The 22340-nt window shown below is 34.6% G+C and overlaps 2 protein-coding genes across 11 annotated transcripts; one reads left to right on the top strand and one right to left on the bottom strand.

The window, feature by feature from the left end:
- Window positions 1–972: 972 nt before the first annotated feature.
- On the top strand, window positions 973–20360 carry LOC115445924 (regucalcin-like). 8 transcript variants are annotated; one of them, XR_005112599.1, is made up of 7 exons: window positions 973–1144; window positions 1694–1980; window positions 2373–2558; window positions 2698–5069; window positions 5454–5577; window positions 9559–9616; window positions 18193–18270. XR_005112599.1 is itself a non-coding variant. In XM_030172432.2 (6 exons), the coding sequence occupies exons 1-6, from the start codon at window positions 5539–5541 to the stop codon at window positions 20339–20341; spliced, it is 960 nt and encodes a 319-aa protein (XP_030028292.2). In that variant the 5' UTR covers window positions 5524–5538; the 3' UTR covers window positions 20342–20360. The 8 variants fall into 8 exon arrangements, 5 of the variants coding, with proteins under 5 accessions (XP_030028287.2, XP_030028289.2, XP_030028292.2 ...); XR_005112600.1 differs by lacking the exon at window positions 9559–9616 and having other exon boundaries at window positions 18193–18358; XR_005112598.1 differs by lacking the exons at window positions 9559–9616; window positions 18193–18270 and adding an exon at window positions 8148–8320.
- On the bottom strand, window positions 11015–14761 carry LOC115445925. 3 transcript variants are annotated; one of them, XM_030172438.2, is made up of 3 exons: window positions 14364–14761; window positions 12146–12551; window positions 11015–11912 (listed from the first exon to the last, which is right to left on the bottom strand). In XM_030172438.2, the coding sequence occupies exons 2-3, from the start codon at window positions 12476–12478 to the stop codon at window positions 11421–11423; spliced, it is 825 nt and encodes a 274-aa protein (XP_030028298.2). In that variant the 5' UTR covers window positions 12479–12551; window positions 14364–14761; the 3' UTR covers window positions 11015–11420. The 3 variants fall into 3 exon arrangements, with proteins under 3 accessions (XP_030028298.2, XP_037296230.1, XP_030028297.2); XM_037440333.1 differs by having other exon boundaries at window positions 14138–14761; XM_030172437.2 differs by lacking the exon at window positions 14364–14761 and having other exon boundaries at window positions 12146–13466.
- Window positions 20361–22340: the final 1980 nt, after the last annotated feature.

Genomic DNA, 22340 nt, shown 5'->3' on the forward strand with positions numbered 1-22340 from the left:
TCGCAGCGCACTTGTATTCACAAATCGCGAACCTAATGCCGGCGCCACACATGGCAAAAATATTTCAACACTTGTTTGAACTCATGTGTGGCACTAGTATTTTCGTATTTGTGCAAAGTTTGTTTAAATGTTTACGTATTTGCCATTGGTTAACGGTTTTTCGACACATCAAAGCTTTCAAAGTTATCGTGTATCTTGAAGGAGAACCGATTATATAGAAACCTAAAAGTAAAAGCCAGAAAAATTGAAATTTGCTCAGTATCTGTAACTGTGTTCAAACGTGTGACAAAGTCTTTGTTCAAATATTTGTCTGTATGTGGCGCCGGCATATAATTTATCCAAGACAAGTACGAGTTGTACGCAGTAAACATACTCTCAAGTATTTTTCGCTCGTAACAGCGTCGTACTTGGAAGGTAAGCTTCGTATGTGGGTGCGACCAATATTTAAAAAATAAATAAATTATTGACCTTGGCCTCACTGTATGTTGTCACCAGTGTTGCCAGAAGGTTACATTTCTTACATTTTTCGTTACTTTTGACCCCCTCGCGTAACATGTAAGTAATTTTTATATTTAAGGCAATTTTCGTAACTTTTGAGAACAACGAGATTTGTAATATAAATTATTTATTGTAAACAGTTTACGAAAGCATTTCTATTCAACGCATCCAAATTGAACGCACCTAAAACTGGCGGGTCTAAGAAGTATTTCACTCCATATCACACTTAGGATGGCTCGCCATGACAAAATGAAACGTATCTTGCATTTACTAAAACTTGATTTTGCTTGAGTGTGCGCGCGCACATTTTCTACTTCGCGAGTCCCCGCAGTTTCGTAGCTACAGAAATGCTTGCCAAAAACGCGTAAATAAAAAAAAAACAATAATGTAACTTTTGCAGCAAAAATGTAACATTTCAAGAAACGAAACGTAACTTACGACTCAAGGGCCCTGGCAACACTGGTTGTCACTGCTATAAGCTGTCAACTGTCAAGTGTCAAAACTTTTTTTCCTGTTTATCAACAAATCCATGTGATAATTTTGCTATTATTATATTTTTGTTTTATATAAATAAATAATACAATGCCTTTAATGACACGAACAGATGTTACTGCAGTTAAATTTTTTGATAATTATGTGTTGGCCGGTAAGCTTGCTTATAGGTTAGAAACTCGTTTGTACAAGTATCTAAAGCATACGGGCATTCCTGTACAGATTCAAATACAATTTACAATAGACCTACTTAACAGTTTATACTGTATGGTACTCTACTACTACTACGTACTAACTACATACTTAACAATGTAACTTGCTGTAGTTATCTACAGCAAGTTACATTGTTAAGTATGTAGTTAATCTCAATGTTTATATACATAGTGATTCACATACCCCGCCTTTATTTGCGACCGTTGAGAGCTCCTAAATTTTCTTTAATCGAGGGATTAAAATTTTCTGTGGCGACTGTCACAGTTACCCAACAATTCGTACTGACGATGGCTGAAACCGTAATCGTCATCTATTCCTATTGCTTATCATTAGATTAGTTTCATACATTAAAGTTAAAAAAAAGTTAATTTATTAGTCACAGCAATAGATAGGCGGATAATGACCAGTTATAGTAATTATTTTTATGCTTTTTATCATATTTTTATCAAATATAATACAATTTAAATATTGACAAATATTCCTTTTTCAGGAATTGGAAGTCAAGTGAATGTGTTTGATAAGAACTCTGGCAGCTTTTTATGTAAGAAGGAAGTCTTAACCGGCCAAAAAATTTATGGTTTTGTCATTTCAAAATGTAGGCAAAGAATTCTGGTTTTTGGGGGGAAAAAGTTTACTGTGGTCAAAGTGAAGGTTGAGTGTGTGGATACCAATATGATAGAGAGGTGTTTCGAGCCTGTTGTGTGCAACGACTGGCTGCACTCATGCTTGTGGAGTGGAGAGAATATAGCACTACTCACTGCACACAATGTTGTTCAGGTACAAATAAGCATATTGAATATTATAAAAATCTGAATGATGACACAGGCCTATCATTAGCCCAATAGTACCCAAGCGTCATAGCTCATAAACAGTAGTGAATTGCTTGAGGAGATTTTTTTTTATTTAACAAAATGCATATTGAACACAATCATTATAAACAATACTTAAGCACTAAATTACATTAAGACTAGATTGACTTCCTTAAACCTATACTCTTATTGAAAGTATACTATGGAAACAACTCTATAAAAAACAATTAACAATATAAACATCTGCTTACTTAAGGGGGTTATATAAACAAAAATTATTCAGAAACTAAATTGTACTACAGATTCAATCTTATTTAATAAAATGTTACTTCTTATCATTAGTCAGCACTTCTTTTACAGAAATGGGATGTTAGCGCCCAAACCCTAGTCTCAGAACATGTCAGTAAAGACAACTCTATATTGTATAGTGGCCTGCTTGTACCGCTATGTGAGGATGTTCTTGTGATGGCTGGCACTGTGTTCTCTGAGGTCATCATACATAAATGTGGAGATAAGGTGCCTTTACATCAGTTAACGGGACATAAGGTAATGCATTTTATTATTCAATAGAGCTTTTGAGTTTTATTGATTGTGTTATCAAAGTCCATAAGTAGATAGCTATTTAGTCATAAAAGATATATCCATGAGTGCTTGAAGTATTATTGGACCCTTATTTTCTTTTTAGGGTGTAATATTTTCCATATCCTGTGAACCAGACAAAAACTTAATAGTAACAACGTCTGATGACAGATCAGTCAGAATATGGAGTCCAAAAACCATACCAATATTACCAAGTAATAGCATAGACTATTGGCAGAGCATAGACATAGTCTGTCAATATGAGCTTTATGGGCATCAGGCAAGGGTCATGAGAAACTGCATAACAAACAGTTATATAGTCTCAGTGGGTGAAGATTCTGCTATATGCATCTGGGATTTTGAAGGAAAATTGCTCAAAAAGAATACAGCACATCAAAATGGTTGTATATGGGCTGTGGATTATTCTGATAATCTCTTAGTAACAGGAGGTGGTGATAGTGGAGTTATCTTGCATCCACTGGCAACAAACAAAGATTATTGTGAGAGTCAAATAATCAATATAGATGTTGGCATGCCCAAAAGAGTTTTGTTAACTGCAAGGAGGAATGTTGTCATTCTTAATGATAAAGATGACTTTATATATTATATTGTTGATAGTAAAAAGACTACAGCATACAAACTCAATCATGAATCTTCATACAAATTGCTAAGTCTGTCTTCTTGTAAACAAATGGTTGCTGTTGCTGATATGAATGGAAAGTTTGATGTATTTGCGGAAAGTTGTAAAAATGAACCAGTACTTGTTAACTTAATTGATACAAAGTTACATCTAGGCAAGATATTGTCTATGCACTGGGCTGGAAACAGACATCTAGTATTGTGTTCAGAGGATGGTAACATTAATGTTCTGGCTTATAACAATAATACCGAACTTTATGCTTGTTTTACACTACCAGCTTGCAAAGAAAGATGGTTGACATCTGCAGCAGTTGATTCAAAAGCAAACATATTTGTTTTGGGTGACAGATGTGGCAATGTTAATGTATATGTGAAAGGAAAACGAGACCCAATTAAAACATTTATTAAAGTACATGGCAGATATGGGCCTACATCTATTACTATTAAAAATAACCATGTAGTGACCACAGGCAGGGATGGTGCTATCAAATATTTTCATGTAGATAGTATTTCTAATCAATTCAATTATATGAATAGAAAAGATCTGGAATTTCCATGGGTGGAAAAGTTCTTAGACAAAGATGATAACTTAATCTGTGGATTTCAAGAAAGAGTTTTTGTTGTGTATAACATGAGGGACAGTTGTAAAGTGTTGGAGGTGGCATGCGGCGGCGGGCATCGCTCGTGGGACGCACAGCGGTGCATTATTAAAACTAAAGATAAATTTGAACCAATTATCCAACTAGTTTATGTCAAAAATTCAGATATAAATTTACAAACTTATTTCTTAAATAAACTTATGTCAAGAAACTTAATAAAAGGATCTCATAGCAAAGAAATAAATTGTTTGAAAGTTTATAAAGACTCTCAGGATAACACAAAACCTTTTTATATATCGGGAGGAGAAGACACAACACTGAGAATTTCAAATGCTGATATTAGACATGACATGAATATTACATTTAGAGATGAAGTAGTGTTCAAACATTTGTCTAGTGTTAGAACTTTAAAGTTAGTTCCTACTATTCCTAATGGTTTATTAGTTATATCCGGTGGTGGACGCGCCCAAATTAACATAAAAAATGTTAAATTTATTAAAAATGCAGACGAAATTGAAGTCGATTCACAAGAACTTGTAGAATATCTAGTAAAAGGTACCGATAAAGAACGAAAAGGTAATCAATCATGGAAAAACTGCACAGTGGATTTTGATCCTGAGACTAGAATTATGGATATAGATGTTATCAAAGACAATGAAGATCTATTTATATTTGCTGGATGTTCTGATGCAGTTTTGCGTATATTTTCATTTAACAATACATTTAAAACAATCACAGAATCGAAGTATCACAAAACCTGTATATTAAAAACGCATTGTTTTCGATTTTTGGATAAAGATATCCTTGCTACAGCCACAACTAGAGGAATTGTTGCTTTCTGGCTGATCGATGATCTCCACTCAAAAGATAATTGGGAACCATTTTTTATAGTAAAAACACGAGAATCTGGTGTAAACAGTATAGCAACAAAGGTTTTTGATAACAATATACTACTTGCGACCGGAGGCGATGACAACAGCATACTACTGCATTTTCTGAAACCTAACCAGGGAGAGTTGACCTCTTTAGCAATTGAAAGCACTTGGTCTTCATCCAATTACCATAGTTCTCAGATTACTGGTATACTTATCGTAGAAGACTTGCTTTTATCCACGTCCATAGATCAGAGGATCACACTGTTTAAATGGAATATTGAGAATGGTATAGATTGTGAATACAAAACCCAGATGTATAGCAATGTAGCTGATATACAGGGAATGGATGTTCTGGATGTTTCGAGGTTAGTATTATCTTTTTAATTTATATTTAAGGAGGTAGTCAGTATGTTTCTCAGGCTGCTGGCATTTACAATCAGATGAGCAACAGTTACTCATACTTACTATAGTGAAATTATTTATCCCCTTATTCATAGACGTTATTTATCTAAGCTCTATCTTTGCTGTGATAACAAGTCTGTTTCTCAGAGCTGACTGCTGACGGCATGGCAGCCTGCATCAGCATGAATACCAGAATAAAACACAACAAAATAAATGCTTTCTCTTTAAATTGTTTCTTCAAATCTGTCTATTACACAATATCGATTAGAAATAATTGAAAAGATGTTTGTTGACATTTTATTTTTACGTTCCATTAATGCGGTATGGTATTATTGCTATGTTTTCAGCGATTCGATAAAAGTATGCGTGTTCGGTAAAGGGCTGGAGGTGGTCAGCATACCGAAACATTCAAACTGACCGCACGATCTCAATATGAAATTAATTTACAAAACTTCAACAAGAATTAATATGGTGAGTGAACTATATTATCATTTCTACTGTATCTCGTATTGTTTGAAGGCTGGCTTGAGGGTACGGTTCAGTTCCATGCTTCTTGCGGACAGTAGTGGATTTATTTTAATGACCGATTGTTTGACATTAGCTCCTATAGATTACTAGCTTTTGCTTGCAACTTCGCCCGCGTGAAGAAGTTTGCTGGAATAAGAGTCCCGCTACATATTTTCCCGGGATAGAAAGTAGTCTTTCACCTTCCAAGGGTCTTAAACTATCTCCATACCAAATTTCATAAAAATCCGATCAGTAGATTTTGAAAAAATCGATAACATACAGACAGACAGAAAAGGGAAGTTTGTTTTATAATATGTAAAGATGTAGCCTGGATTACCCGCTCTACGTATTTATGGAATTTACATGTAAGATCTCTATTTCCTGTAGTTCGCAACGTTATCAAATATATTGTAATCAGAGATTACATTTAACTTTTGTACATTATTATGAGACCATTAAAAATTTTAATCATTAAATCCATTAATTAAAATTGTTATTGTCGTTTGTAGCGTGTAAGGTTCACAGGTGTGAAACTGATTTGATTTTAGGTTTTAGAAAGTTCAAAGTAGAGTCCTACGGTATACATTTCTAGAAAGGGAAATAAAAATGTTATCTATATAATACTTATTCCAATGAAAGTTTGTGCGCGATTGTCAACTCTAAGACATTTTCTCGTGTAACTTCCCGAAACAACTAAACATCATTGGCCTTTATTCGTATTTTTATGTAAATCCTAACAATGAACATTCGAGAAGAAATGTCATTGCTATGTATTATATAATCCTTAAGGTTATCTATAGCGAAATTGAGACGATAACGCCGTTCTGTTTCGAGTATTTTATAAATAATTGTTGATAACTGTTATCTATCCGTGAAGAAAAGGTGAAAGAAATGAAAAAAATGATTGACAGTTAAGGTACGGTTCCGAACAAGACCAAACTTTTTTTTCTCATAGACCACTTTCAATATTTTGCTGGTTTCGGTGGACCACCTGCTGCTAAATTTCGACCATATTCCCTAGGATATATAAGTTCGGATCGGATCTCCCGTGGACCCCTGGGGGACCGGACCATTTGGGAATCAATGGTTGAAAGCATCGCATTTTTTTCTGATCGCACTTGTCAACCAGTTTATGTGTAAACCTTACTTTTCTTTCTTTCTGTAATGTTTAACAGTGACCATAGAAAGGAAAAATATATCTGGACCATAAGCGATAAATGGAAGATTAATAAATAGCTTTATAGTAGTACTTTCCATATGTTTGATGAAATTAGATTCGAAAGATTTTTAAAATTTGGCTATTCCTGATGGTATTATAGTTAACCGCAGATGGAGATGATAATCTATACTATGATATAAAACTGAAGAGTTGTGTTTGAACGCACTTATCTCAGGAACTACTGGCTCGAATTGAAAAAATGTTTCTGTATGGATAACTCATTTATCAATGAAGGCTATAAGCTATTAAACATCACGCTATAATTTATAATCAAGCAACCGTAACCATGTTATCCAATTTCATACAACTTGATAACAAAAGATAATAAAGAAAAACAGCTTCAGTTGTCAACCGCGAATGATGCCACGAGTTTTTAAATAAAGTCATGAATTTGATATTTCTAGATAGGACACTATTGCCGTACAATATTCCTTCAAACATCTAATCCTAATGATTTGTTATGTTTACACGAATGTTAGACGTTGAAATAAATCTATTTACGGATTTTATCGCGGTTATCTTCAAGACACTGTGGACCGTTGACAGCAAAAAAAATTAAACATTCGTAAATGTAAAATGTATGTAGATATGGTATATATTACTTACGGATGAACAACACCTCAGTCCGCCCCGTGACCATGAAAGCTGCAAAGTCTTCCAAACGTCGGGAGAATATAAAAATCTGTAAAATAGTTTTATTTCAACATCCAATACCTGTGAAAGCGGTAATGAACTGCAGTTTGTCTCGGTCGTGGTGTACGAACTCGCACATTTATAATTGAAATATCAATCTACAGTAGCTTTCACCTTACATTTGTTTATGTGGAGACGAGATCATGTACTTGATTTTAAGCGGCGATACCTTTAACGTGTTGAGTTTTCCTAACTATGACTTACATTATTGAATTTATATTTTATATTACTGAATGCGTGGTACGACAGCGCTCTGAGGTTCTGGGTTCGAATCTGGGTCGGGAAAAGTCATATTTGAATTTTTCTACGGAGTCTAGAATTTTTGCCCGATGTAGCGATAGGCTCGCCCCCTATCACATCATGGGACGGAACACTTGGCGAAAAATGGGTGCCCTGGTTGCGCCTCTGCATACCTCTTCGAGGATAAATGCGGGATATGTTTGTGTTATTCAATTAAAATGACTTATCAACCCAATTATATCACGATTTTCCTTAATATATTAGCAAATAATTATCTAACCGTGTGTTATACGACTTAACAATGATGTTATTGTACGAAAATATTATACTATGGGTATAATAATAATATCTGAATAATTTAATTGAGCATATTATATCCTAGGCGGTACAGCTGCATCGGCACTAGAGGACGTGCGGGACGGAAGGGGAAAGAAGAAATCCAGCAAGCACCGCCAGTCTTAGGATAATAAGGATAAACAATTATGATAAATGGCAGATATTTGTTTACGTTTAGGGATTAACCTGGTGAATACACTATACACTTGCGAACAATTCTATTAAGTGTTTCCTCCCCGCTCAACCCTTCCTACCGTACCTACCTTCCGTCTAAGGCGGCGGAAAACTGAGATTTCGTTTATATATCGTTTGCATGGCATCCCGGTGAAAACTAGAAAAGGACCTGACCTAAAATAAAAAAATACTGCCAAGGGTGGCGCTACGGATGCTCTAAATAAATACGAAGAAAACCTTTAGCAAATTAATCTATAATTAACAGTTCAATAATGCATGATTTGGTTTTTTTCATTATGGTTGATATTTCACTGGTTTATTGCAAGAACCTAGGTAAATTTTTACTAATCTTACAAAAATGAGATAAAAAAATTATGTTAGTAAAATTAGAAAAGACGTATTCATGGCTCCTTTGTTATCAATCTTTTGTAAATTTTCACTAAAAATATAGAATCATGTGATGTATATAATTTAAGTTACACATCAAATATAAAATAGGATCTCGTAGTAGTGAACAAGCAATTTTGGTAAGCATCATCGACACGCATCCGAAATTCCCAACGTAAATGAAACGGCATACGAGATATCACATTTTATCAGAGTTAGTGTCCCGTTTCACATGACGAGATGAGACCGCAAACTTCACTAGAAATGTTAGAAGTTACGTGTATTCAAGATAACATATTATAATGCAAATACTAGCTTTTATTCGCGGTGTCGCCCGCGTGGATTATCAGAATTAAAGAGCCACTGAAACTATGATTTTTTCTGCATAAAAGTTCTTTTCACTTTTAGCCATAGCTGTCTTCTATCTTAGTATAAACACGTCGATTTACTGTTTAATTCTTGTGTAAGTACCTACTAAACAATATTCTGGGGCATTTATAATGATAAATAAGCAATACAGGTATAATTAAAATCTACGTTATATACAGAATGATATATTACAACTTCAAAAAGGTGAACAAAACTATTGAATGTACATTCATAAGTCATGGACTAATAATCAGAAACTATGATTGATGCCAAAGAATTCCTATATGAACTCAGAATGAACCGTTTGATGGTTACGGAAAGTACCTTTGCAGTAATTACGCTGACTAATATGTTCATTGCACAACTTTAAGTTTATAACCCTAACTTCGTCTCAATATAAAATATTAAGAAATATCTTGCCTTAGTTAAACAAATTGGGACCGTAATTAAATATTTTCTTATAGATTTTCTAATATTTGTTATACGTCACTACTTTTTGTACATTTAAGTACATGTTTTTGTTTCAGGTACATTTAAATAACTCTTCAGTGAAACAGAATATAACACAATCGTTATTATAATTATGTAAGTGCACATCATTTTCAAATGCACAGATAATGATCCACTTGATACATTTGAATGTAGCAGTCGTATTCAAAACCGTTATTTTTAAAAACTGTCTTAGAATTAGATAATATGTGACAGAGATGAGATAAATATAGGAATTCGATCAAATTGCTTGACAAAAATAAATTATCTTTCCTTATATAAATGTAAGCCTCTCGTTATCATTTCAATCTAAATCTTATTTTACTACGTTGTAACTCAATTTCGCTTGTATTCACCTAAGCGTGGCCTTAACTCCATGTTATTTATACTCCATAAGGGCATAAGAATATGGTTTTTTTCTCTCATTACTCGAGTACTGTAAAGGATTAAGAAATTCATTTACTACTCATTTGCGATTAAGTTTTTTTTTAGTTCGAACACTTGACCGTAGATCGAATGTCCATTTGGTGTAAAGTCAATGAAGAAAATGACAAATTTCCAAAAAATATGTTAAATTTAAGCCAGATTTGAGGCTTCCGGATTCCTCGCGCATCATACAGAAATCAGCAACAAGTTGCCACTTTGTTTTACACTATATTAGTACTACACCAGTCTAACCAGCTTATTCATGCTTAAAAAATTATAATTTTCGTTACATTACATTAGTTTTTTGTGGAGTACATATTCTGTTGTATACTTTCGCGCGGTCTACCTGTACCTTTAGTAGTCATTTGTAGAATAATCTAGTTGCGTAGAGTAGCGACAACACCTCGAGATGTACGCTATCTACCGTTGCCAAGTTATATTGTCATGGGATTGTTAAAGATTAGATTAGACGTTAAATATAAAATACAAGTGCAATAATATTCACTCAGTTTATCGGTTTATTGTGTTTTTGTGAGCGATTTTTTTAGTTTTATATTAACAGTAAGTAAATATATTTTTATATTGCGAAAACGTTGGTTTGTCCATTTGCTTGTAGCTGTGATGGTTGTAAACGCTCGATCTAATGTAAAATTATTATAAATATGCCTTTTATTAAATAATAAAAAAAAATATTATGCCGAGAAGTATTGTGACTTCAGAGTTGAGATACAAACATTTTCTCGGTGCAGGGATCGGATTTGCGATATCTATTTTCACCGCTACGGTTCATCCACCTCTGTGCGAAGAAGCTTTTCTAGGAGTTATTGACGATTCACAGTCCCTTAACCAATTATAAATTCTATGCCTTTATATAAACGGTAGATAACTAATCCACTCAGAAGCTAGAACTGAATTACAAATTAAATTGGCCAAATTCACCTCGTCCGAATGATATCAACAATTAAGATTATGAAAATATAGGTACTGGATATTTCCTAAATATAGATTAGTTGAATTTGCAATATAAAGACAGTGTGATAAGTTTGATAAAAATAAAAGAATTTTAAATATATTTATCACTATTTTATTTTTATCAAATAGATATGTACAAAAAATCTGAAAAATACAATAGGAACGAACCTAACGAATGCGTTTTTGTTTGATAGTGTTTACATGCTACCGATGTTAGCCAATTGTAAAAGGCGTCTTCCTGATCCTTGATAGATAGCAAATCTGTTCAATGCAATTGGGTACTTGTTGTTTTAACATCGATCGTATTTGAAGGACCTCGTTTCAAGAGTCAATAAAGAAGTTTATTGTGTGAATAAACAATAAAAAATATTATAATGTTGCTTCATCAACATGTTCCTTCATTCACACCTAGAACAGTACGGCTTGACTGATACCAATTTCAATGGAGGATCTTAGTTACGTGTGAAAGCCAAGAAATACAATACATTCCTGTTGACATGAACTATCGTTCTTCTATTATGACTAACGGTGACATTTTCGTCTCCGATGGAGAATAGGACCTGCTCTGTCGACCATTCTGTGAATGTGATAAACATGAAGAATCATTTTTCGTTATCGCTTCAAATACTAAATTCTGAATGGTATTCATTAAAGCCTCTCTGTCGAACGAGTCGTTAATTTTTCTAATCTTTGCCGCTATCATCAGCCCAAAATGGTCGTATTCATCAAATTCTTTTCTTTGCTTTTGCGTTATGGATTCCATGCAATCGAAGGCAACGTCCATTTGTTTTTTGGCTGCAATTAGTTCTGGTATTATTTTTTTCTTAATAAAATGTTGTTCTGTTGGCTGGTTGTTGGGTAGTGAAGTGTTTTGGCGTTTTGGTGCTCGGCTCGAAGAACTGTCGTCATGTGACGTGGTTGGTGAAGGATAACCTATTTGCGAATCGGTTTCTTGATCTTCAGAAGCTTCTGATGCCGTGGCATCTGATACACCCTGAAATATTAGTTATGCTAAATCACTGTCTTCAATCTAACTATTTGTAAATCCGAAAACCACTAAAATTGTGGCACGATTGAAACAGCTGAAGACTTTAATAACAACAGTCTTATTATGTTTCATAAAATGACCACTGTTTAAGGTAAACTTCGTTCAAAGGCTTCGAGAAGCATGATGCAATATATGTATACATTTTTTGTAATTTAAATACCTATGTATGAATAACTCACCCCCGTGTTCGATGTGTTTTTGCCGTCGTATACGGGTCTCAAGAAATCGTCCATAGCTTCAAACGCAAACCAATTAGTTTTGTAAACCTCACCGTCGGACTTTAATGATTTCTTATATTTGTTCAAATGGATACGGTAATATCCCAGGAGAGATTCTTTTTTCTTTTTCAAATGATCTATGGTGGTTGGAAACGGTAATCCATTTCTGATTCGACGCCAGGCGTCATGTTGGGCGCTGCGGTTTTTGTAAAGTGTTAGTTGTGGATCCCAAAGACAAGGTTCCGTGCGAAATAATTGTATAAACTCGAGCGCTTTCTCATTTGACCACTCCATATTTGCGTTTTATTTATTGCTCTTTGACTCTACAATCAACTCTCGAAAGTGACCGTCCTCTTTTCTTGAATACCTGGGATTGACAATTTTTTAAACACTTTAAAATATTACCTAGTACCTAATTTTTAAGTGCAATATGTTAAATATTATTATATTTTTAAATAAATATTGTTTGTTCAAAAATATTTCCTGGTGTCTTACTTTTTAATTCGTTTTTGTCATACTCAAGTTACTTTTTAATTCATAAAAGTCTCTGTGACTCGTCCAAAGATAAGTCATTTAATGACTTCAATACTCTCAGTATATCGCTTTCATTAAAATACCAATAACAAGAACTAAAGTTATAAAAACTTATTAAAATAGCAATAAAATGAATAAATAATGTGATTGTGTACTTATTAAATTTTTTATTTGTCTAATCGTTAGTTAGATTAAAGGACAGAAAAGAATACCACTTACTTATTTAACAATAAAACATTTTTATTTGATAAACATGTCTAATATGAGTAAAAATCTGCTGACTTAAACGCTAACAAGATATAGATGGGAAGTTATTGTGGGGAACTGTTTCACATTATGTTTAAACGAAGTGTTTTACAGCCGCAAAATGTATGTCTCAGCCCTTGCTCAAGTAAGGAACAAGTTGTAATTATTATGTTTTTTTTGTCTATTTATTATTAAATAAATATACAAATAAACGTGGCAGGACCGAGTGGTACGATTTAAGACTGAAATTAAACGGCATGAGTCGATTTAATTCGGAGAGAAAGCCTGCCATCTCACAACACAATATACATATAAAGAAAATACTTAGATACATATGAACGTGTTGGGATTCTTTAATAAATTTGTCGTAAAATTTCCATTATTTTTTGTAATAACACTTACTTAGCCAAATAAAAAAATATGGATTTTTGTTCATTAAAGAACAATGAAAGTACATAAAAAATATTCTTTAATTGTTAAATCAGAATGAAGATAATAAAGATAGAGATAAAAGGTCATCAAATAATAAATTGGGTCCATTTACACTATTTTGCATTATAATAATAATAATATCAGCCCTGTATTATATACTTGCCCACTGCTGAGCACGGGCCTCCTCTACTACTGAGAGGGATTAAGCCTTAGTCCACCACGCTGGCCTAGTGCGGATTGGTAGACTTCACACATCGGAATTCCTATAGAGAACTTCTCAGATGTGCAGGTTTCCTCACGATGTTTTCTTTCACCGTTAAAGCGAACGATAAATTCACAAAGAATACACACATGATTTTTTAGAAAAGTCAGAGGTGTGTGCCCTTGGGTTTTTGAACCTGCGGACATTCGTCTCGGCAGTCCGTTCCACACCCAACTAGGCTATCGCCGCTTCTTTGCATTACATAAGTCATACTCGACACATATATTTTCGAACGGGACATTAATGTTTAAGAAAAATATTGTACCCAATAAGTACAATGTCATTATAGATTCGTCCACAAAGCTTCCGAACCATTACAATGCTACTAAGTAAAGTTAATCTAGCACCCGAAAACAGATCCCAGTACACCGTGTATTTTTAATTTACATGCATTATAATACCACCACGACCGTTTGACATTTAACACTTGTGACTTCACTTTCAAAACCAACCACGAATTATTTTTTTATTTCACTCACTCCCACTCACTGGTGTACGCCGTATTACGCGATTTGAGTAAGATAGCTATTACGCAAGTTCATTTTAGTAAGGTCTTCAGCTTTAGTTCTTGTTCTGGGGTTATATATTTGAAAAAAGAACCTAATTTTACTAAATAAAGTTTCTATATCGACGTTTATAAAAAAAAGGCAGCACTACGTTAAATTTAATGAAAACATGCATTAAATAACGCGATAAACCTCTTACCCGAGCTAGCGCCTAATGCCTACTGGCGTCATGAATGCCGTTGTGGAATTATCGCGATAAGTCGTGGGCCGCCGGCTACGGCTCCACCCACGCCCGGCACGATCAATGCGCTAATTAATGCCATTAAGCTGGGGCCACACTAATGCCTAATGACATTATTTATTACACTATGTCGCAATCGATTATAATTTTATAGCATTAATCTTAATAGCTATTTCTTATCAACTGGCGCGGGGAACACGTAACCAACGAAGTGATTGTTTTTAATGAAAGTCCTACATTTAGTTAAAACAGTGAAAAATAATTATTTACTTACCTCATTTTTTTTATAAATAACATTACCTGTTGTTGAAAGTTGAAACTAATAAATTTATGGGCGTTAGACAAAAACTATAGTGTGCCTCGGCGCGGCGTGGCTGCGATTTATCCAAATTATATCTTAAATGCCACTTTGGCGTTTAGCCCCAATGAGTACTTACAGTGTACCTTAACTGCCTCGGCAGCATAGTTGTTTTGCGTACTTGGTACATATTAGTGTGGTGCTGAGGTCTTGAGTTCAATCCGTGCCGAGTGCAATGATATTGGGTATTTCTGCTCGTTATCAGCGCGGACTGGAATTATGCCCAATAAATGACAATAGGTCCTTCTATTACAAGAGTCCTGACAGCTGTCAAAGTGTGGGTATTCTCTGCCTACCCTTGAAGAGGAGAAAAGCGTGATGCTTTGTGTGCATACATACTGTCATAATATGTAAAGTTGTCGCAACAAGTCATGATACGTGCTGTATATTCGCTTTGTTTCAATATTTATACGATAAATAATGACTAAGGTCGTTATACTTTAGAGCTGCATCGGCGTATTATTTAATATATTATAGTACTGGCCTCTTTTTGCGGAATATAATGCCATTATATAATGATAACCCACATGTTTAACTGTTATGATGTTTTAAATAAAATTAAATTATTCTTTAATCGTTCCATTAAAAAGTTTATTGATTGTCGCTTAGATATGATTTTCTGACAAGCATTGATATAATAAAATCTTGAATCTTCGGTATCTATACTTTGATAAAAACATATACCTAGGAAATACGAGTGAACAATAAATGACTGAAACATGACTGAGACTGAAACATTTGATTTTTTTCCTGTTTGATCTAATGTTCGTGAGCGTATCATAAAATATAATGACTGAAAAATTAAGCTTTATTTATGAAACAAATAGGGTTGCTATTGTCTTGTGCTTTTGCATTTATAACAAATACTATTGTAATATTTTTGTGAAGTCATAATCTATCGCCACTACAAATTTCATAAGGCCCATAAAAGCGGCGCCTTGTCTGTATTTTTAGAAACTATCTATTCGAAATTTATAATAGATAAGTATAGACAAAAAAATCAAACATAATATTTCTACACTATGTTACTTTACGGTTTACATTTTTTTTACTTAATGGATATTGTTGCGTTAATTTTATAATAAAAATGCCATTAAAATTGTTGATTCCATGCATCTCGTAAAGTATAAACATATTCACATCATTTTAATACGCAACTATTAGAAAGACAATCGAATGAGGAATACATCGGTAGTAGGTATAAATTATCAAAAAGACCTTAGTCATTGATTTCATATTTTTAATACTTCATAATATTATCTTCTACCTCTCATTATGTTTTAGATTTGAATTAGATATGTTGTCAGTAGTAACTGCTGTATACAACTATAAGCAGCACACAATCACATGCTGTACCTTATTTTTTTATTGTATTGAATGTTATAATATGTAGTGCGTTTCCTTTACCTTATACAAATAATTAAATAAAAGACCTGAAATTGATTATTTATACAAATAAGCAGTATTTTTTTGTATATTCCTGCCCGTAACCCGTGCGGCGGCAAGTATGAAACGAACTGTTCAAGGCCGCTTGCTCGGGGGCGGGAGGGGGGCCCTCAAATAACCGTTAAGTTCAAAAAACACAAATATATCACGAAATTATTACCATAGACCATTATGGAAATAGATAAATTCTAGTAAACATATTATATAGGTACACAGGAAATTCCCACACGCAACAATTAATTGCAAGCGATTTCCCCTAGTAGTACATTTGAAACATATTTACGACTACTTATTTTAAGGAAACAACATCTAGACATAACGGGAGTGGCTCAGACTCAGTAACTAGACATCCTTGCAACAAGCCGTGCGTGTTTCTGTAACAAAATGATATTAACATCCATTTATGATGTTATACTTGATTCCGTTTGGGTTTTACTGGGAGTTTTTTATCGGTTTTTACAATTCATACCCAGGATGTATATCAGCTTGAGACAGGTAATGTATATTACTTTTACAGATTACAAGAATATATGTTGAGAACTTAGGTGCTTAATAATAATGTTTAATTTGTAATAGGTATATTATGCCCAAAGCTTGTAGATAATTGAGCTAATTACCTAGGTAAGTGGGTTTTATAACCTCACCATCATAACATATAGGTATGTACATAATTAATATGTCAATAAATGAGCATTAAACTATTTTTCGGATTTTATCGCAGTATTTTTTCCCCGAAATTTTTAAGACTGCAGCCCCGTGACCATGAAGGCTGCAAAGTCTACAAAATGTAGGAAGAAAATAATAATCCGAAAAATAGTTATAAGTATTTCAATGTCTGACATTCGCATTAACATGTGAAATCATATCTAATATCAATAAATCTTAAACCTTAAATTTATCGTGTGTTATACAGCAGAGTAACAAAATCCGCAATCCAAAACTCGTTTTATTGTTCGTATAAAAACAAAACACCAACGATTATTAGGAAAGGTCATAGTCATTAATACATTAGGAAGTCGTTTCACTCAGTCACCTCATGACAAGCGCTGCGATTGGACTTGTAATTTATAAGATATTACAAAGATTTAGAATTGTGGAGTATCGTACGACATTGTACGGTGTCACTCACCTTGTGATATTAGATGATATATCACATGATGCCCAGTCCTTTACAACTAACAACAGTTTTTGTTTAATACTGCGGACTAAAACACGCAAATGTGTGATATCTATAACGAAATAATTACATCCGTACAAGGCTTTGAAATTCATAGCTCTGTGGTATGTTGCTACAGTCTAAGACAAGGCGTTTACCATGAATTACTAACTGACCATCTCGTCGGATAAAGAGTTTAGTCCCTACATGTAACTTCATTAGAATTTACAAAATGCCAGTGTATTTTCAAAGCAAAGCTTTTCCCACAGACTCGTCAAACTAAGGTAAAAGGATTTTAAAATTTTCCGTTCGTTGTCTATTTCTGCGAATCTTCACAATGTGACATTTCATAATCTGATCCGATGTATATCATATCTGTATCAAACATATATCGATCTCAGATATGTAAATTTGTTTATTTATATGGGAAAAATACAATATTTTTGATTCTTATAGACTAGTTAAGATAATCAAAAGTATATGGATAGGTATTACAAACGAAATAGAGTTATTCTTCTACCTATCCTTTTAGATTTCGTAGCCAGGGGGAAATGGGGCTACTATCTTCGGGGCTTAGTGAGAAATTATCATCTAACCGAGTAAAATAGTCTCCATGTTAAATCTGCTTTAAACGGATTGTATAAAGTTTTAGCTAACACAAAAATGATACGTATCCTTTTTTTAAAGTATGAGATTTTTTTAAGTGTCCCAAGCATTCTGCTGACTCTATCTCATCTCAGCAATTTAATAACGAATTATATGCAAGATGCTCTTTAGCCATTGTCCATCCATAGTCCAGGAATACTGTACCTCCATATGTGTTCCAGTTGGTGATGTCGCCCCAGGTGGAAGCGGTGACGAAGCCGGTGTGGCTCGGCGAGGGCCCGCACTGGGACAGCGAGGAGCGAGCCTTGTACTTCGTCAGCATATTCGACAACAGCGTGCATAAATATGTACCTGATACCGACAAGCACACAAGCGCTAAACTAGGTGTGTTACAGTACTTCAACTAATAACATTTAAATAGATTATTTGCTCAATGTAAGTTACATTTGTTAAATGATCTGATGCAGGACATCCACCTACGTGGCTATCTATCTGCTGCTATAAAAAATCTACACCAGTTTCTAGTTTCACTCATATTACACATTTTTTCCTTCCTTCCCGACTCTACTAAACATATCCATACAATTCCAGATGGCATGCCAACCTTCATAATCCCAGTGGATGGCAAAAGGAACCACTTCGTAGTTGGGCTCAACAGGAAAGTGGTGGAGATCGAATGGTCCGGCGAGATGAACGCTGCCAAAGTGGTCAGGACGGTGGCCGAAGTCGACCAGGACAACCCTAAGAACAGGTTCAACGATGCCAAAGCTGACCCCAGAGGTCGCTTGTTTGCAGGTGAAAATTGATTACTAGATAATAATATTAATAGTAACTGTATCCTTTGGGGAACATTCAGTCTTCGCATAGGCTAGTTTTTTTTATTCATAAGGCGATGAGCTAGCCTCTACCATGGGACGGAAATAGTAAAATTAATCTATAGAACTGTCTGCAGGTAATTAAGAGTAAATTAATATTTACAATCGCATGCACCTCCGCTCCGTTGAACGTTTGCGTATATTCATATAATTCTGTGATCTATACTAAGAGAAACTAAACGATTCTTTCTGTTTACACAACTGCAGGCACGATGGGCTACGAGTACGAGCCGGGCAAGTTCCACCTGAAGAAGGGCTCGCTGTACCGGTTCGAGGCGGACGGCTCCGCGCACAAGCTCTGCGACAACATCGACATCTCCAACGGGCTGTGCTGGGACCTGCACGAGAAGGCCTTCTACTTCGCAGACTCCTTCGAGTACGCCATACGCAGATACGACTACGACGTCGACACTGGCGATATTTGTACGTATAAAAAATACAAAAACCAAAAATGCTCAGATCAATTATCTATACGTATTACAAAACATTGTCCCCTTTTCTGTCTATGTTATCGATTTTTCCAAAATCTATTGAACAGATTTTTATTTTTATGGTGATAAATTAAGGTCTTGGAAAGGTTATAGGCTACTTTCTATACCGTAAAAATATTTCACGCGGGCGAAGCTGCAAGCAAAAGCTAGTTATATATAAATCCAAAGAGTATTTTCGTTCGATTTTTTTTTTTGGCCTGGTGTTGCTCAATTTAATGGTTTTCTAAGCTTAATAATTCGATTTATTAAATGTAATAAAATTTTAATGTAAACGTCCTTTTGGTTTTAGAAACCAAAACAGTTCACTGCTATTAAATTGTTGCTTGACATGAAAATAAACAAAGTTGTGGATTACTCTGTCAGGTCTCAATACGGAAAAGCTTAGCGTCTAATAAAACGTAATATAAACTTTTTGTTTGCAGCAAACCCCACAATCGTCTTCAAATACAAAGACCATGGTTTGAACGGTATCGTGGACGGCATGACCATAGACACGGACGGCAATCTATGGGTTGCCAACTTCGACAACTATCAGGTAATTAGAAGAAATTTTTATATTGTGTGGTGCCAAACGTGTAAGCCGGTCAACTAATGATAAATTAAGAAAAGCCTTAAGCCCCTTTCCCCCACTCTCCTACCTGCCTATGCCATTGGGAGTTAGTGGAGAAATACGGACAGACATCGATCGCGACTTAAATTTATACTATTAATTATTATAAATGCTATTTTATGCAAAATATCTGACCAATCCATATAAATAAGAGTATTATTTATTGCAGGTAATTAAAATCGACCCCAGAGGAGGAAAACTGTTACAAAAGGTCCCGATCCCGGCCTTGCAAGTGACTTCAGCGACCTTCGGCGGTCCCAACCTCGACATCCTGTACGTGACCTCCGCCAGCATGAACAGAGGCGAGGAACAGAAGCCCCCGTGCGGGTCCACGTTCAAGGTCACTGGGCTCGGGGTCAAAGGTCACCCCAACGTTAGTGTTAAGCTCAATTAAATAAATTATTTATTGACTAGTGCTGTTGTTTTATTTTTGTGATACGCCAAATGACTATCTACACAGGGGTCTGGACCTGATAGTATACGGTATCGCGAACATTCTGTTGATCAATGAAGACATTGTAGCCGGTTTTTTTTAGACTTTGTGAAATATAAAAGCAAATAATGAATCGATTTTCTTTCATTCTTGTTAATATTCATCAAGGAGCGGGCGCAATGCATTGCTGTTAGAATTAGAATGATGTTGATCGTAAAACAAGGCACACGATTTATTGATCTCAGCATTCAATTTTATTTATTTATTTATTTATTTATTTATTTATTTATTTATTTATTTATTTATTTATTTATTTAATTACAAGGACAACCAATGGTATAAATACAAAAAGTAGTAGATTACAGTTTAGATAGTAGTTAGCAGGTCATCACGGTTAGTTTTTTGTTTAGTAACAGAGTTTTTAGAGCACTTTACACTAACATCAAGTACACAATAACAGGAGAAAAATGTTTACTTGAATAAAATAAATCAAGTTTGGAAAAAACATTGACTAAGTTGCTTTCTGATCTGCGACACACTTACACAATAAGGATCCAGTGAGTAATCCTTACAAATGTCATTAAAATCTCTAATTGATCGCACCATGTAAGAATTTAGTCTATAATTAGAAGATGCACTCGGGGCACATAACGAGGGATTATATCTAATACTCTTCGTAGGCACATTAAATTTGAGTTTGTGTAAAAGATCAGAACAATTAATTTTATTGCGTAATATTTTTATTAAAAATGTGGCATCTGCAATTCTGCGGCGGTTAGCTAGTGGTAGAATATGAAACTTTTTACACATACTCAAGTAATTTTCAGAATGGTAAGGTAATTTTAATTTGTAGCATAGGTATTTTATGAATCTCTTTTGTATACTTTCAATTTGATCGATGTATTTTCCATAGCAAGGATTCCAAATCTGAGAAGCATATTCGAGGTGACTCCGAACAAATGTACAGTACAAAATCTTTAAGGTTTTAGCTTTTGTAAAGCTGGTGGAACACCGCATAATGAAGCCAAGTGCTTTGGAAGCTTTGGCTACAATTTTGTTTATATGTTCAACAAATATAAGTTTTGAGTCATGGAATACCCCTAAATCCCGTACTACATTACACCTAGGTAGCAGTTGATCATTGAGTTTATATGTGGTAAAAAGATTGCTTTGTTTGCGGGTAAATGAAACGATAGAACATTTTTGCGGATTAAGGTCAAGCATGTTGATTTTACAATAATCGCTTAAACGTGACAAGTCAGCCTGAAGTAGATCCATGTCAGCCTTCGAATCTATTCTAGCGAAAATCTTCATATCATCTGCGAAGCAAAGGAGATGAGATGTTTGAAAACAGGAATCTATGTCGTTTATGTAAATGGTAAACAATAGAGGGCCCAATAAAGATCCCTGGGGAACGCCACTAGGAATCGAAACCCAAGAAGATGAATAATTATTCAACACTACAGCTTGGGATCTGTTGCTGATGTATGAGGAGAACCATCTCAAGAGATCACCTCTAATACCTGCGTTGAAGAGCTTGTCTAACAAAATATTATGATTTATCCGGTCAAACGCCTTACTGTAATCGGTATATAGAACATCTACCATCTGACCATTGTCCATAGAGTCAGTTAGGAAATCATTTAAAAGGATTAGGTTGGTGACTGTGGATCTCCCCTGCAGGAAACCATGTTGTGTGGGGCTGAAAAAGTTCCTTAAGGCCGAGTAAACTTGATCATAAACAATACGCTCAAATACCTTCGCCACCACGCATAGTTTGGATATAGGTCTATAATTAAGTACATCCGTTTTTGAACCCTTTTGTGGACAGGTGTAATATAAGCAGACTTCCAAATCTGAGGAACAACGCAACAAGTGAGAGATTTTTTGAATAATAAGGAAATGGGTATAGCAATAGTTTTGGCACATTTTATTAGAATTTTGGGTGAAACTAAATCAG

Source organism: Manduca sexta, chromosome 19 (assembly GCF_014839805.1).
Source record: "Manduca sexta isolate Smith_Timp_Sample1 chromosome 19, JHU_Msex_v1.0, whole genome shotgun sequence".
In the NCBI taxonomy this organism is placed as follows: domain Eukaryota; kingdom Metazoa; phylum Arthropoda; class Insecta; order Lepidoptera; family Sphingidae; genus Manduca; species Manduca sexta.

Bases quoted from the DNA above. Each gene is read 5' to 3' on its own strand.
- LOC115445925 (XM_030172438.2), bottom strand. From the start codon at position 12,478: ATGGAGTGGTCAAATGAGAAAGCGCTCGAGTTTATACAATTATTTCGC. The intron at 11,913-12,145 runs GTGAGTTATTCA...CTAATATTTCAG, and splicing joins AAAACACATCGAACACGGGG to GGTGTATCAGATGCCACGGC.
- LOC115445924 (XM_030172427.2), top strand. From the start codon at position 1,081: ATGCCTTTAATGACACGAACAGATGTTACTGCAGTTAAATTTTTTGAT. The intron at 1,145-1,693 runs GTAAGCTTGCTT...TTCCTTTTTCAG, and splicing joins TGATAATTATGTGTTGGCCG to GAATTGGAAGTCAAGTGAAT. The intron at 5,070-8,147 runs GTTAGTATTATC...ATTATATCCTAG, and splicing joins GATGTTCTGGATGTTTCGAG to GCGGTACAGCTGCATCGGCA.